Source organism: Eucyclogobius newberryi, unplaced genomic scaffold (genome assembly GCF_026437365.1).
Source record: "Eucyclogobius newberryi isolate DKJ021-1_F unplaced genomic scaffold, fEucNew1.0.hap1 SCAF_10, whole genome shotgun sequence".
In the NCBI taxonomy this organism is placed as follows: Eukaryota; Metazoa; Chordata; class Actinopteri; order Gobiiformes; family Gobiidae; genus Eucyclogobius; species Eucyclogobius newberryi.
Window position 1 is genome coordinate 28,576,464 of NW_027315724.1, and position 14,882 is coordinate 28,591,345.

Genomic DNA, 14,882 nt, shown 5'->3' on the forward strand with positions numbered 1-14,882 from the left:
CCTTATCTGGCTTTAGAAAATAACTCTAAATTATTTTAAAATAGGCAAAGACATCACAAATGATAAGACTTGTTGAGAGGAACTGTTGAACAAGTTTCTGTTAATAATCATTATTAACAAGTGGGATTCCAAAACAACATCCAAAACAACTCAAAACTCGTCCGAAAAAAAGAGTAGATGGAACAAAGTCCATTGGAAAAGCTTTGAAGGTGGTGTAAAGTAGGAAAAAGACAGGAAATTCATGAATATAAACATGTTGTCCTCTGCGGCCAATGCCAGTGGCAAAGCACGGCAGATTGATTAAAAAAAAAGAGAAGAAATATGTTTTTGAGCTCCCTTTTGTGTGTCTGCGTGGCGCGCTCCAGTGCATGGCTTGTCATACTCCACAAAGGAAATCAATCTTCTTTTCAGCGCTCATCCTCTGAGCCCTACATTGTGGAAGCCATCTGGAATCCACTGGTACAGTGTTGAGCGGCGGCGGGGTGCTCTGGGAGGCTGGACCGGTCTATGTGAAGCAGTGCGGGACGGAACTTAAGGCAGCCACTAGAACAAATAGTGTGGGCATCACGGCACGCTGCGGTCAGCGAGAGGCAAAACGCTTTTCCAGAGAACATCTCCAAACAAGGCTCACTGTGCCTCTGCGCTCTGGTATTAGACACAGGAATTTTAGTTTGTTGTATAATTGTTCAATGAGTAATACTTTTAGAGAATATTTAAGTGCTTTTTAATTTGCGAAAGGTAGTATTGTTTTGGGAACCTTGGCGGTCTAAACGTTTCAGATTTAAACTCTAGGATTTCTTATTCATTATTTAAAGATGCACCGTGTAACTTTTCTGGTGGGGGTTTGGCCACCTGTTTATTTTATTCATCCATTTGCTTAGAATGTTTCACAGTATGGCATTTCACGTTTCTTTCTTGCATTAATAAGTACAAGTGCTTTCATGGCTAAAACGTACCTTAAACTATAATCATGTAGTTAATTGCACACCACATCATTGTTTTAACTGGAACTTCATTCATTTCAAAAAAGGTTATTGCTCAAATAATGCACAGAACTAATTTCAAGGAGCCAGCAAAGCAATTAAAATGTTTAACCTATCAAATGAAAATAAAAGATCTGTAGGTGTTAAATCTAAACAATGAAGATTAGATTATATCCTTGAGAATATAAAAACTGTACCATGATAACAGACCATTAATTATTGCCGAAGTGAAAAGTGGAATCATTGTCAGTATTCTAAGCAGGGATAATTATCTCTTCATTTTGCAACATTAACGTACCCTAACCGCATATGTTATGTGTCTTCCACGAGAATCATTTCTGAAGTATCCAATTAACAATTCAGAAAACCTAAAAATACATTGACACTTACACAAAGTTACCCCACATGCAGGCTTTACTTTACTTAATTGAAGTTATAATACGTGTTGAACCGGTTCTCATTTCTAGTATATAGTACACGTTATGTGTTTTAAAATATCAGTGTTAAGTACATGTTGAAAAGGGGGCAGATGACATAGGATTGTTCTTCTTTGTGTTCATTCTTTGTGTAACTATACGTCATTGATAATGTATTTTATATGTTATGAAATAAATGAATAAATAAATAATGTATACAACATAAATAGTTAAGCTTTATTTTATTGCATGCTCATTTTCCCATCTCCTGAACGTGATTGAATAATGAAAGCACATTTAATGAAAACTAAACTAAACAAATACATCTTCACTCCAGCACTGTGAAGATATAACAGATGCTGCCCATGTTTCTGTGAAGTTCATTTCCATGTCAGGCACCATGTGATGAAATTCATAGTTGTGCATGAGTCACTTCTAAAGCAGAAGGCATTAGCTGTCAGAGGCGGGATATGTCAATGTAATATCCCTTCTGACACAATCAGGATTGTTTCCCTCGTCGCTCCGGACCTGTCTCGAGTCATTAATCTTAGAAAAGAGGTTAGCTGCCTGGCACATTACATTCAACACCATGCTACATTATAAATTGATAAATTTTCATATCCTCGCCCGGAGCCTGTGAGGAGATTTAACCACGCTCCGAGATGAATGTTAACGGTAACAAGGCTGAGATGGAAATGATTACCTTTTTACAGCATTTAAAAACGCATTTGTCTGATTTTAGCTGCTGTGAAATGAGACAAAGGAGTCTAATTGTGCAGGTTTGGCCTTCAATGTCTGTTTGACTGTGACATATCTGACAAAAACTGAAGAACCAAATCAAATATCTGTTTTTTCTATTGTAAAAATCATATGGAATCTACAACCAAATAATACAGGAACTTAATACCAATGTTATGTCATGTTTAATTTAATTTTAGCACCACCCACATTCTAACCAGCTATTAAATGGAGCATTCTATTTCAAAATAAAGATATGTACAGTGTTTTTAAATACATAATTGAGACTAATGGTTCTTGAGATTTATTAAGATTGTTACTTGGCTTGTTCTCGAAAACAAAATTGTGCCGTTTGTTTGTTTCATTAAAACACTATGAGTTTTTATTTATTTTTTAATTATTTTGGCTTATTGCACTCAACATCCATTAAGCGCAATAAAAAATAGAACCAATTCAGGAAATCCTTCTTCCAAGAGGTGCTGAGGGAGAGGGATATCTTTTTCAGACTGAATATTGATATCAAATTTTTCATCAACAGCAAAAAAGGTTCCTGTCTGCGATGGCGCCGTTACCTGAGATTAAATAGCACTGGTTTCATTGCAAAGTGGAGCTAGTAGCAATAAAAAGAAGGGTTTCCTTAGATGAAAACTTGATATATTTTACTTTATGTACTATACACTGTGTCACATTTTGGGTGCAGGGTCCCCTACTAATATGGAGTAAGGATGTAAAGATATGCAAATCTGATTATGACATTCTTCATCACAATATGGAATTTATATCGCAATATGTGGTCGCAACTTTGGTACAAATAATTACTGTAATGTTTCAAAAATATTAAGATTTAGCAATAAAGTGCTAATTAAATGTTTTTTCTTCATATTGTCTGCACTGAAACGGAGCAAAGGATCATGGTATGTGTTTCTTACAAAATAATCTTGTAATTTGATATATTGTGAGAATAGTTCAGTTATTATCACATCGTTACATGGAAACATTATTGATTTGACTGGAATATTAAATTACACTTATTTTAGGGCTCAAAATCCCTTTAAAAAACACGCTTTGTGAGAGTCAGCAAGATTATAGTACATAACAAACAGATCTGACATGTAACTTGGCCTGCTTGTCTCTATGGAGATAAGATATGTTTGATGTCATACTGTGAAACATTCTAGAAAAATACTTACATATCCATGGATACAAACGTAGCCTCTACCAGATAGATGTACCAATGTATATCTTTAAATTATGTTTTTCCCAACATACTTTTTGCTTCAACGTCGTTTTTATAATAATAATAATAATAATAATAATAATAATAATAATAATAATAACTTTTATTTATATAGCGCTTTTCAGTGACCCAAAGACGCTGAGCATATATAAAAAAGGGGGGGTATTTACAGACAGGGGGGACAACACGTACAATACACATTAATATACAGATAAAATGAACAAGACAGAAGAAGTAGAGAGAAAAAGATGGGGATGTAACAGGGGGTAGAAGAGTAGGCAATGGGGTAGAGGAGGCTAGGGGTAGGGGAGGTCATAGGCTTGGGTGAAGAGGTATGTTTTTAGGCGGGATTTGAATGTTGTGAGTGAGGGAGAGTGGCGGACAGGTTGGGGGAGGGAGTTCCAGAGTCGGGGTGCTGTTCGGGAGAATGCTCTGTCGCCAAAAGTTTTGAGTCGGGATGTTGGTGCAGTCAGGGTGAGAGAGGAGGAGGATCGGAGAGCTCGGGAGGGGCGGTGGGGGATGAGGAGGTCAGACAGGTAGGGGGGGGCAAGGTGGTGAAGAGCTTTGAAGGTGAGGAGGAGTATTTTAAAGTTTATGCGCTGCTTGATGGGGAGCCAATGGAGAGAGCGGAGAACGGGAGTGATGTGATCACGGGACCGGGTGTGGGTGAGGAGGCGGGCAGCGGAGTTTTGGACCATTTGGACTCTATGGAGGGAATGGGAGGAGATGCCAGTGAGGAGGGAGTTGCAGTAGTCGAGGCGGGAGGAGATGAAGGCATGGATGAGGGATTCAGCAGCGGGGAGGGTGAGGCAGTGTCGGATTTTGGCGATGCGGCGGAGGTGGAAGTATGAGGTCTTGACGATGTGGCTGACATGGGGAGTGAAGGAGAGGGTGGGGTCCATGATGACACCGAGATTGCGTACCAGGGTAGAGGGGGTGATGGTCGAGGTGTCGATGCTGAGTGAAAAGGGACCAGTTTTATTGAGAGTGGATTTGGTGCCAATGAGGAGGAGCTCTGTTTTGTCACTGTTCAGTTTGAGGAAGTTGAGAGTGAGCCATGATTTTATTGTAGAGATGCAGGTTTCGATGTGGCTGAGGGGAGGGTTTTGGTTGGATTTGGTGGTGAGGTATATCTGGGTGTCGTCAGCGTAGCAGTGAAAGTCCAGGTTGAGTTGGCGGAGGATGTGACCAAGGGGGAAGATGTAGCAAATGAAGAGGAGGGGGCCGAGGACTGAGCCCTGGGGGACCCCTGCGTTACTGGGGAGAGGGTGGATGAGTGACCGGAGAGGGAAATGAACTCTTGCCTGTTGGTGAGGTAGGATGTGAGCCAGTCAAGTGCAGAGCCCTCAACACCCAGTTGGCGCAGCCTTTGTAGGAGGATGGAATGGTTTATAGTGTCAAAGGCTGCGCTGAGGTCTAGTAGTAACAGGATGTTGAGGGCCCCGGAGTCTGCAGAGGTGAGGAGATTGTTGAGTACTTTGACCAGGGCTGTTTCAGTGCTGTGAAGTGGGCGGAAGCCAGATTGGAGGGGTTCATAGAGGTTGTTTGACTGGAGGTGGGTGTGAAGTTGGGCGGCGACGATGCGTTCCAGCGTTTTTGAGAGGAACGGCAGGTTGGAGATGGGGCGGTAGTTGGAGAGGTTGGCGGAGTCTAGGGTGGGTTTTTTGAGGATGGGGGTGATGGAGGCCAGTTTGTAGATGGAAGGAACATGGCCGAGGGATAAAGACTGGTTGAAGAGGGTGGTGAGATGGGGGATGAGAGCAGGGAGGCAAGCCTTGGTTAGAGTCGTTGGGAGGGGGTCGAGAGAGCAGGTGGTGGTTTTGGAAGCGGTGATGAGGTCTATGATATGAGAGGAGTTAACAGAGGAGAAGGTGGTGAGGGGAGGGAAGGGTGGGTGGTCAGGGAGAGGGGGGGGGGGGGCAGGGGGGGGGGGGGGTGGTGATGGAGTTAATGGAGACCGCAGTCATGGAGCTGTTGATTTTGGAAATTTTGTCATTGAAGGCAAGAAGGAAAGAGTTGCAGAGGTCAGGAGAGGAGGGTGGAGTGATGTCCGGTGGAGAACAGGGTGCGAGGGCTCCGGTGGGAGCTGTTGATGAGGGTGGAGAGGTGGGCAGATTTGGCGGCTTGGAGAGCGTCACGGTAGGAAGAGATGTGTAATTTGAAAGCTTCGGCGTGGACGGTGAGGCGGGTTCTTTTGAGGAGTCGTTCGTCGTTTTTAACAGTGCATTTACTGTACTCTCATTACTCTAAACCATATTGTATGCGCTAAAATTAGAAAGAAACATAATTTGTCTCTAAATATGGTCTCCGGTTATGGCAGACGCAGTAATAATTTGCCAAGTTTGACTGAAAGCAGAACATGAATGTATCCTTCGCCTGATTCTGTGTCATGTGTTTATATTTCCCCATTACCATTTACACTGACAGGCCGGCTGCTCTTCATTTTGTGGGTCACTCCTTTCATGACACATTTTCTCCCCCCGCCACTAATGATAAGCAATGCATCAGGCTCACTAACATTTTAGATGGTAAAATAACCGCGGGTTGTTAAGTGCGAGACTATCTCTTTAGCCACTCGTCCTGTAAATAGCTTTTTGAGAGGTCACGTAGAGGAGTTTTTGAAGACCACAGTTAAGAGTGATGCGCGGGTTGCTGGTATTAGTCGATGCCTTTGACACCATCCAAATCCTCACGGGCACATCTGCTCACATTAGTCCCTTCCTCATCTGTAGGATATGAGAGGCCCATCAGAGCGGATGATTATGCTGAAAAACGGTGCCCCTGCTGCTCCTCGCACCCCAAAAAGTCATCTTCTTTTAATCAAGGCCATTGCTTTTTAATGGCAGGCAATAGCGATGAGGGGTTAGAGGGACATACTCTGGCTCAGTGCGGACATGTGGGATCCATCAGCACATAAATGTCCTCATATCGGGGGAAGCGGACGTCCAAAAAAAACGCACTCTCCACCTGCCATTAGCACGAGCCACCTCCAGTGATCATTTTTATTCAAATGGGGGCCGAGCTGTTGCCAAACCCAATCAATGGCATTTATCTGGTGAGCGAGGAAAGCCGATAATGGGATGAGGCTGCTTGGGGAACGGGAGACACGGGAGGTGTGTTAGTCGGATCGCCAAAGTGCTGGGTCTCTTTATGTCTCGGGTCTAAATGGAAATGGAACATGACAGTGTTTGATTGCACAATTAGCCCGCAGGGTGAGTGTCAGTCACAGGGTCAGGTGATCAGGGGGTGCTAATGATTCGGTTCTGTGAGGAAGACGCAATGTCATTTGTAATTATATTTATTAGTTACAGACATTCTGAGACATTTGACACTGCATGGATCCAAGACGTCAAGACTGGGACATCCGAAACAGATTCTTACGCCGTTCCAGCTCTCCTCTTTTCAACGTGACAGAGCAGTAACTCTACCCCGAGCTCCTCCTCAACCTAACCTTTCGTGCTTTTTTTTTTTTTTAACATGGCAACAAGAGAAACAGGCAACAAAAGACATCCAATGAAGTCACGGCACACATTGTCCATCACAAACATTCCACCAACTTTGTCGAAAATGTATCAATTTCTGAAGTTCAAATGTCATGTTTAAATCGTTTTTTTTTTTTTTTGTCAATTACAATATCAGCGCAATCCTTGGTTGTTTGTGTCATCCATTTTTTTCATTTTGATGGAAAGGGATTCATTCATGGCAGGAGTTTTGAGGCCCAGATGGTAAGTGAGCTGCCAATGCCGAAACATTAATCTCAGTTCAATATTTCTGAACAGTCAGACCCTCACCCTATTTCAAAAGCGGCTCCCAAAAATCCTGCAGCGATTCAATTCACCCACAGACCACAGACAGAACAGGAATGTAGATTGGCCAGTTTATCAAGAGCTTTCCCTTTTTTTTCCCTTAACTCACTTTTTAGTCACTAGATATAGTGTTTGCAATGCACAGTGGAAACCATTTAAAATCATTTAAAACAAAACCTTTCAGTTCATAAACATGACATCGAGCAATTGTTACTGTTTGAAACTTGAAAGCCTTACCGCAAATGAATATAGTCAATGGATAATGTGTCAATTTTCTTTACAAATGAACTCACATTTCAGCACAGTACTGTAGCTTCATGCTGTAATGTTTCAGTGAACCTGTTTTCATTTGTAGAATCCATGCAGACAGGCAGACATGCAGTCCCCTCCCTGCGGATGGCCCCTCGGTCAACAAACCTGGAGCGACACACACCTCTATGCTTACCTTGGAGTACATGGCCCCATTAAGAACCTCTCCATTACGGATCCAAATGATGGAGGCGGCTGGTTTGGCGTTATCGGCGTGGCACGTGAGATTCAGAGGGTCACCAGCTCTGAGACTGACCACCGGACCACCGCTGATCACAGGGTTTTCAGGTGGAACTAAAGAGGCAAAGAGGAAGATGCACGATTAGTAAAACACGTTAAGTTTTGATAGATTATGTAAAAAATGACCTTCCTGACCTTCCTATAAAGACTGTATCTCTATTCAACATCAAGGTTTTTAATATATTACTCTTATGACCGCTTTCATTAAAAGTGCGTATGACAGGTTAGACTATACTTTTCACTAAAACATTATGAACATATTTATATTTGATACAAATGTTGCCTATTTTTTTAATCAGTTTTATAATGTCACATCCAGGTATTTCCAGAAAATACAGCATATGACACAGGAAAAAAGTAATAATAAGGTACAGGTAAAAGTATCTGATACCAATAGACTTTATTTTGTTAACTTATTGTTTAAACTCTTGAAATGTGTAAGTCTATGTCAATAAGTGACAATTTGCACACAACTTTGGGATTCCATTTTCAAATTCAGCTCTACTTTGTGTACATTTTCTCACACTGTTTGGTGCCATTTATAATAGTTTTACACCAGTCAAATAGCACAAAGATAATACTTGGAAAAACATGATAATAATCCAGCAGTGACGCTTAAGGCAATTCGACATGCAGTAGTTATTAAGGTACAGCAGTGTAATATTTGAATAACGGACACCCACTTCGCTTCACATGAACTATTTCAGTATTTCTACATTTACAAATTGAGCATCTTTTCTTTGCATAACCTTTGCTCAGAACATGTTAACTTTTGTTCCCTTGGTTCTCCCCTCCAGAGTTTCCTGCAGAAGTAAGCAGCTCGACATGCCTGTAGAGCAACTGATCAAAGTCTTCCTCTGTCTTACAGAAGAGCCGATGTATGTGTTTTTTCTCTTTTCACTTTTATAACTGTAACTGCGGTGAATTATTGATTGACCTGAGTGCTCATTACAATGCAGATCTGGGGCAGATGAAAATCAAAGGCTTCATGCAGCTGCCATATTGGTCTGCATAAGTAAGATGGTGAGTTGGAGGTTGTTTTTATGGGTTGAGGGAATGAATTGCTGTGTATTTTGCATTTATTGATGCCAAGTAAGCAGTATGTTTTTTAGTGCTCTATACCCTAAGTGGTCATAGTGGTTTTTGTGTCCTGTCATCTTCCAAATGAATCATGGGTGATGGCATGTCAGTGACTAATGCCTTGTTTGCTGGTGTTGTTTGTCTAAATTTTGAAAGGACATACATTACAGTCACGGTAACACGTTTACAGTGAGTAACTATGAACAAGCGCATTGTGGGTGCAGCAAAATCTGTAACAGCCGAGATTAGCCCAGTAGTGTTAAGAAACTTACGTCAACACTTTCTATCAAGGAAGGTCACATATTTGGCAAAAGCAAGTGAGAGGCAAGTGCTTGTCAACTCAAGTTTCAACTAGAATGTGCACAGAAACCAATCATAGAAGATTCATTTAAAAAAAAATATGGTTTTTAAACATTCCTAACCTGGAACATTATAATTCAACTTAGAAAAAAGACTGACATTGGTTAAATTCAGGGCCGAATCTAACACCAAACTAGTTCTAAATATCAAATTGGTACAAAATAAAACATGTACTTGTCAGATCAAAGTCCGCCATTGAAAGGCTTTCCACATCATCCAGTTTTTACTTTATCTGTGGTTTTGTAATATTAATATGATCCTGATAAAATGCTACAGGGTTTTGTCCATTGCTTCAAAGTGGCATGTAACACTGTTGTTATGATGGGCCGCTGTGACAGAGATTGCCAAGGGCTACCATCATTGATTTACTGCCTGCATAATGTACACGGCTGGGGCAGTAATTAAATGTCATAGGAGGTGTGAAGTTAGCAAGTTGGTTTGTCACTATCAGTTAAGGGCAAGGCAGTTTGTCAATTGGAGTTCATAAACGGACACTTTCAGGTTGTTTTGTAGAGTAGAGTAGATAAGAGTAGAAAGGTTATATGACTGGTGTTGAAACCAACCTTATTTGAAATACATAGAAAAAAAGATTTTAGCTTCAAGGGGCAAGGGCAACAACTGTAGGTATACCCATTCTGATGGGTTCATACATCACTAAATTGCCCTCGTAACCTCCACCAGTCTCAAATGTCTATGTTTAGCCTTTCAGCCTTGGGTTTCCTGTGAGGGGCTTCCAGAGCATGCATTGCAAGAGAATTTCTGATTTAGCGGGGAGAGTGAGAGTACAAATGAGCAGGGGTCAGAAGCAGACCCCTCAGGGCGGCTACACAATCTCAGGCTGTGTCCCAGTGGAGGACTATCTGACTGGCTGGTATCAGATGGGAGTGATGGCTGACAAGGGAGAAGACATACCTGCTCAATGGGGTCACTGAATTTGAGATCTTAATCTACGTTGAATACAGTTTTTCTGGGTTTTAACTGGCACTGCATTTTCCATGTGTGGTATAATGGGGGTTTTATGACTTCAAATGTACATATAAGTTGTAATTCTAAAGTAATTTAAATTTAAGAAGTTGGATTTGGCCAACCTCCCGTGGGCCCACCACCCGCAGGAGGATCCATAAGGGGCCGGTGCAGAGAGATCTGGGCGGCAGTCGACGGCAGGGGCCTCGGCGACCAGATCTCCAGACACAGAGACTAACTCTGGGGACATGGAATGTCACCTCGCTGGGGGGGAAAGAGCCTGAGCTTGTGCGGGAGGTTGAGCGATACCGACTAGATATAGTCGGCCTCACCTCCACGCACAGTTTGGGCTCTGGAACCCATCTCCTCGAGAGGGGCTGGACGCTCCACTTCTCTGGTGTTGCCCGCGGGGAGAGGCGGCGGGCTGGTGTGGGCTTGCTGATAGCCCCTCAGCTCAGCCGCCACGTGTTGGAGTTTACCCCGGTGAACGAGAGGGTCGCGTCCCTCCGCCTTCGGGTGGGGGACAGGTCTCTCATTGTTGTGGCGGCCTACGGGCCGAACAGCAGTGCAGAGTACCCGGCCTTCTTGGAGTCCTTGGGAGGGGTACTGGACAGTGCACCGACCGGGGACTCCGTTGTTCTACTGGGGGACTTCAACGCCCACGTGGGCAATGACAGTGACACCTGGAGAGGGGTGATCGGGAAGAACGGCTTCCCCGATCTGAACCCGAGCGGTGTTCAGTTATTGGACTTCTGTGCTAGCCACGGATTGTCCATAACGAACACCATGTTCAAGCACAAGGGTGTCCATCAGTGCACATGGCACCAGGACACCCTAGGCCGGAGGTCAATGATCGACTTTGTTGTCGTGTCGGTCGCGTGTCTTGGACACTCGGGTGAAGAGAGGGGCAGAGTTGTCAACCGATCACCACCTGGTGGTGAGTTGGATCCGCTGGCAGAGGAGGAAGCCGGACAGACTTGGCAGACCCAAGCGCATTGTGAGGGTCTGTTGGGAACGTCTAGTGGAGCCCTCTGTCAGTAGGGTATTCAACTCGCACCTCCGGGAGAGCTTCTCCCATGTCCCGGGGGAGGTTGGGGACATTGAGTCCGAGTGGACCATGTTCTCCGCCTCCATTGTTGATGCGGCTGCTCGGAGCTGTGGTCGCAAGGTCTCCGGTGCCTGTCGTGGCGCAACCCCCGAACCCGGTGGTGGACACCGGAAGTAAGGGATGCCGTCAGACTGAAGAAGGAGGCCTATCAGGCCACTCTGGCTTGTAGGTCTCCGGAGGTCATCGACGGGTATCGGCAGGCCAAGCGAGCCGCGGCTCGTGCTGTCGCAGAGGCAAAAACCCGGGCCTGGGAGGAGTTCGGGGAGGCCATGGAGGAGGACTATCGGTCGGCACCAAAGAAATTCTGGCAAACCGTCCGGCGCCTCAGGAGGGGGAAGCAGTGTCTCACCAACACCGTTTACGGTGCGGGTGGAGGCCTGCTGACCTCAACTGGGGATGTCGTCGGACGGTGGAAGGAATACTTTGAGGATCTCCTTAATCCCTCAGTCACGTCTTCCGAAGAGGAAGTGGAGACCGGGGACTCGGTGGCTGGCTCATCCATCACCCAAGCTGAAGTCACTGAGGTTGTTCGCAAACTCCTCGGTGGCAGGGCTCCGGGGGTGGATGAGATCCGCCCTGAGTACCTAAAGTATCTGGATGTTGTAGGACTGTCTTGGTTGACACGTCTCTGCAACATCGCGTGGCGTTCGGGGACCGTGCCTCTGGACTGGCAGACCGGGGTGGTGGTCCCTCTGTTCAAGAAGGGGGACCGGAGGGTGTGTTCCAACTACAGAGGGATCACACTCCTCAGCCTCCCGGGTAAGGTCTATTCCAAGGTACTGGAGAGGAGAATCCGACCGATAGTCGAACCTCGGATTCAGGAGGAGCAGAGTGGTTTTCGTCCCGGTCGTGGAACACTGGACCAGCTCTATACCCTCCATCGGGTGCTCGAGGGTTCATGGGAGTTTGCCCAACCAGTCCATATGTGTTTTGTGGATCTGGAGAAGGCTTTCGACCGTGTCCCTCGGGGTGTCCTTTGGGGGGTGCTCCGGGAGTACGGGGTCCGGGGCCCTTTGCTCAGGGCTGTCCGGTCCCTGTATGACCGGAGCAGGAGCTGTGTTCGCATTGCCGGCAGTAAGTCAGACCTGTTCCCAGTGCATGTTGGACTCCGCCAGGGCTGCCCTTTGTCACCGGTTCTGTTCATAATTTTTATGGACAGAATTTCTAGGCGCAGTCAGGGGTCGGAGGGTGTCCGGTTTGGGGACCACAGGATCTCATCTCTGCTGTTTGCAGACGATGTTGTCCTGATGGCTCCATCAAACCCGGACCTGCAACATGCACTGGAACGGTTTGCAGCCGAGTGTGAAGCGGCTGGGATGAGAATCAGCACCTCCAAATCCGAGGCCATGGTTCTCGACCGGAAAAAGGTGGCTTGCCCTCTCCAGGTGGGTGGGGTGTCCTTGCCCCAAGTGGAGGAGTTCAAGTATCTCGGGGTCTTGTTCACGAGTGAGGGAAGGATGGAGCGTGAGATCGACAGGCGGATCGGTGCAGCGGCTGCAGTGATGCAGTCGCTGCATCGGACCGTTGTGGTAAAGAGGGAGCTGAGCCGAAAGGCAAAGCTCTCTATTTACCGGTCGGTCTACGTTCCTACCCTCACCTATGGTCATGAGCTTTGGGTAGTGACCGAAAGAACAAGATCGCGGATACAAGCGGTCGAAATGAGTTTCCTCCCCCCACACGGGGGGAGCTCGGAGTAGAGCCGCTGCTCCTCCACGTCGAGAGGAGCCAGCTGAGGTGGCTCGGGCATCTGTTTCGGATGCCTCCTGGGCGCCTCCCTCGGGAGGTGTTTCAGGCATGTCCCACCGGGAAGAGGCCCCGGGGAAGACCCAGGACACGCTGGAGAGACTATGTCTCTCGGCTGGCCTGGGAACGCCTCGGGATCCCCCCGGAGGAGTTAGAGGAAGTGTCTGGGGAGAGGGAAGTCTGGGAGTCCCTGCTCAGACTGCTGCCCCCGCGACCCGGCCCCGGATAAAGCGGCAGAAGATGGATGGATGGATGGATGGATTTGGCCAAAATCAGTGAATGAATCCCAGCTCTACTTGTGCACACTGTCATTTTGTTGTAGGGCAAGACAGTTAATACACCGTGCCTTTCGGTGTGTGTGTCAATGGGTGAGATCTGAAATATAAAGGTAGCCGTTTATTGTTGTTAAAAGCCAATATTACATTTGCTCCAACATAAAAGAACCTGGGATGAACCTGATGTAATCTTTTAAAATAAACGTCCTTTATGTCAAAACGATATTATGCACTTTCCATGTACTTGACTCCATTTGACACTTTCTACTCTTTCTCCTCTTTGAGCAGCAGGTATTACTCTTTCACCCAGGCCCTGAACTTGAATTAGCCATCATCATTACTGGGCTGGTTGCAAACTCGGCAGTCCCTAATGGTTCTAAATTAGCTCTTTACTGCAGCCATCCAATGAACTTGGCATAGGCAGTGTGGTCAGTAGTCCAGATTGATCGCTTCCCTTTAATTACAGGGCTGAGTCATTGCAAGAACTGATCTACAGACCGTTTTTGTCAGAGATTTAATAGTGTTATCCCGTTTAATATTTTAAGTCTTGTATTAATGTCCAAGATAGGTATTCTTGGCATGCAAATTACGCTCGTCTATTTCTTTTATGTTTAGGAGCTTTTGCCTTTTGCAATCATCCAGTCACATTTCATGTTTACTGTCCTCCATCATGAATTTACTTTACTCCTAAATGGCCAGTGCTAAACCAATTCCACCTTGCAAAACAATATGTGATGCCAGAGAGCCTAGACTTCAATGAGATCATTCACTTTTACAGCATAATCAAAGATTTCTATAAACAAAACCAAGGCACATTGACGGGTAATTAAGTCGACTGTGCAAGAGATGCCGTAAGTCTGTCAGCTCCAGGAGGGGCTGACTTTACTCAATAGCTCATAAAATTGCCTTTTGTCTCAAGATTTTTCTTGAACACAAAAGCTTGTCATGAACCACTTCAAACACAAAACATGCACTTATCAGACAAAATCAAGGGTTTTTTCAGGGGTCATAAAGTGATGGTCCTTGCTGCTATAATAAACTTAAAACTACACTACCATCTTTTCACTTTTCCCCCAGTAAAGTGTACTCTAAAATCAGCATGTTGTAACAAAATCAGACAACTGTACCCTGTTTGCATTTACTGTAAAACATTTTATATTTGATATAAATTGTTTGTAAGAGGACAGTGTGTATCACTGTATGACACTTTGGGATGAGAGCTGATTGGCTGAGAGTTAGTGGTCCACAGAATTGTTTGTCTGAAAAAAACAGTTCTAAAGCTTTGCATACACTCAAAATTGAATGCATGTCAACATTATTAAGGGTTTGTGAGATATCTGAACTTGTTGGACACATTACTGTCACGGTTACTCCAGCTTTAACTTACTAATTCATCCCAAACCAAACAAGTACGATGATTAATTAATGACATTTGTTATTTACGCCACCTATATCCTTTTGTCAACGGAATAGTTCAAATCATACACTTTTCTTTCTAAATAAAGTAGTCAGTCTGCACTTGAGTTATTTTCCAAGTTACCTTCAGCAGAGAGGTATTGATGTTTCAAACATTACATTTTCTTGGTCGGACCAATAGTGGGTAAACTTTCCAATGTGACCAAAT

At 44.8% G+C, this 14,882-nt stretch overlaps 1 protein-coding gene across 11 annotated transcripts in view; it reads right to left on the minus strand.

Moving 5' to 3' along the window:
- The window catches only part of kirrel3b (kirre like nephrin family adhesion molecule 3b), a 153,024-nt gene that overhangs the window by 33,932 nt on the left and 104,210 nt on the right, over window positions 1-14,882 (minus strand). For 6 of the 11 annotated variants that reach the window (XM_072453538.1, XM_072453502.1, XM_072453530.1 and 3 more), the window contains exon 4: window positions 7,614-7,783. In XM_072453538.1, coding sequence (XP_072309639.1) covers window positions 7,614-7,783 — 170 coding nt within the window. The remainder of the gene's footprint in view (window positions 1-7,613; window positions 7,784-14,882) is intronic. The other 5 variants (XM_072453545.1, XM_072453517.1, XM_072453510.1 and 2 more) reach the window with 1 other exon arrangement.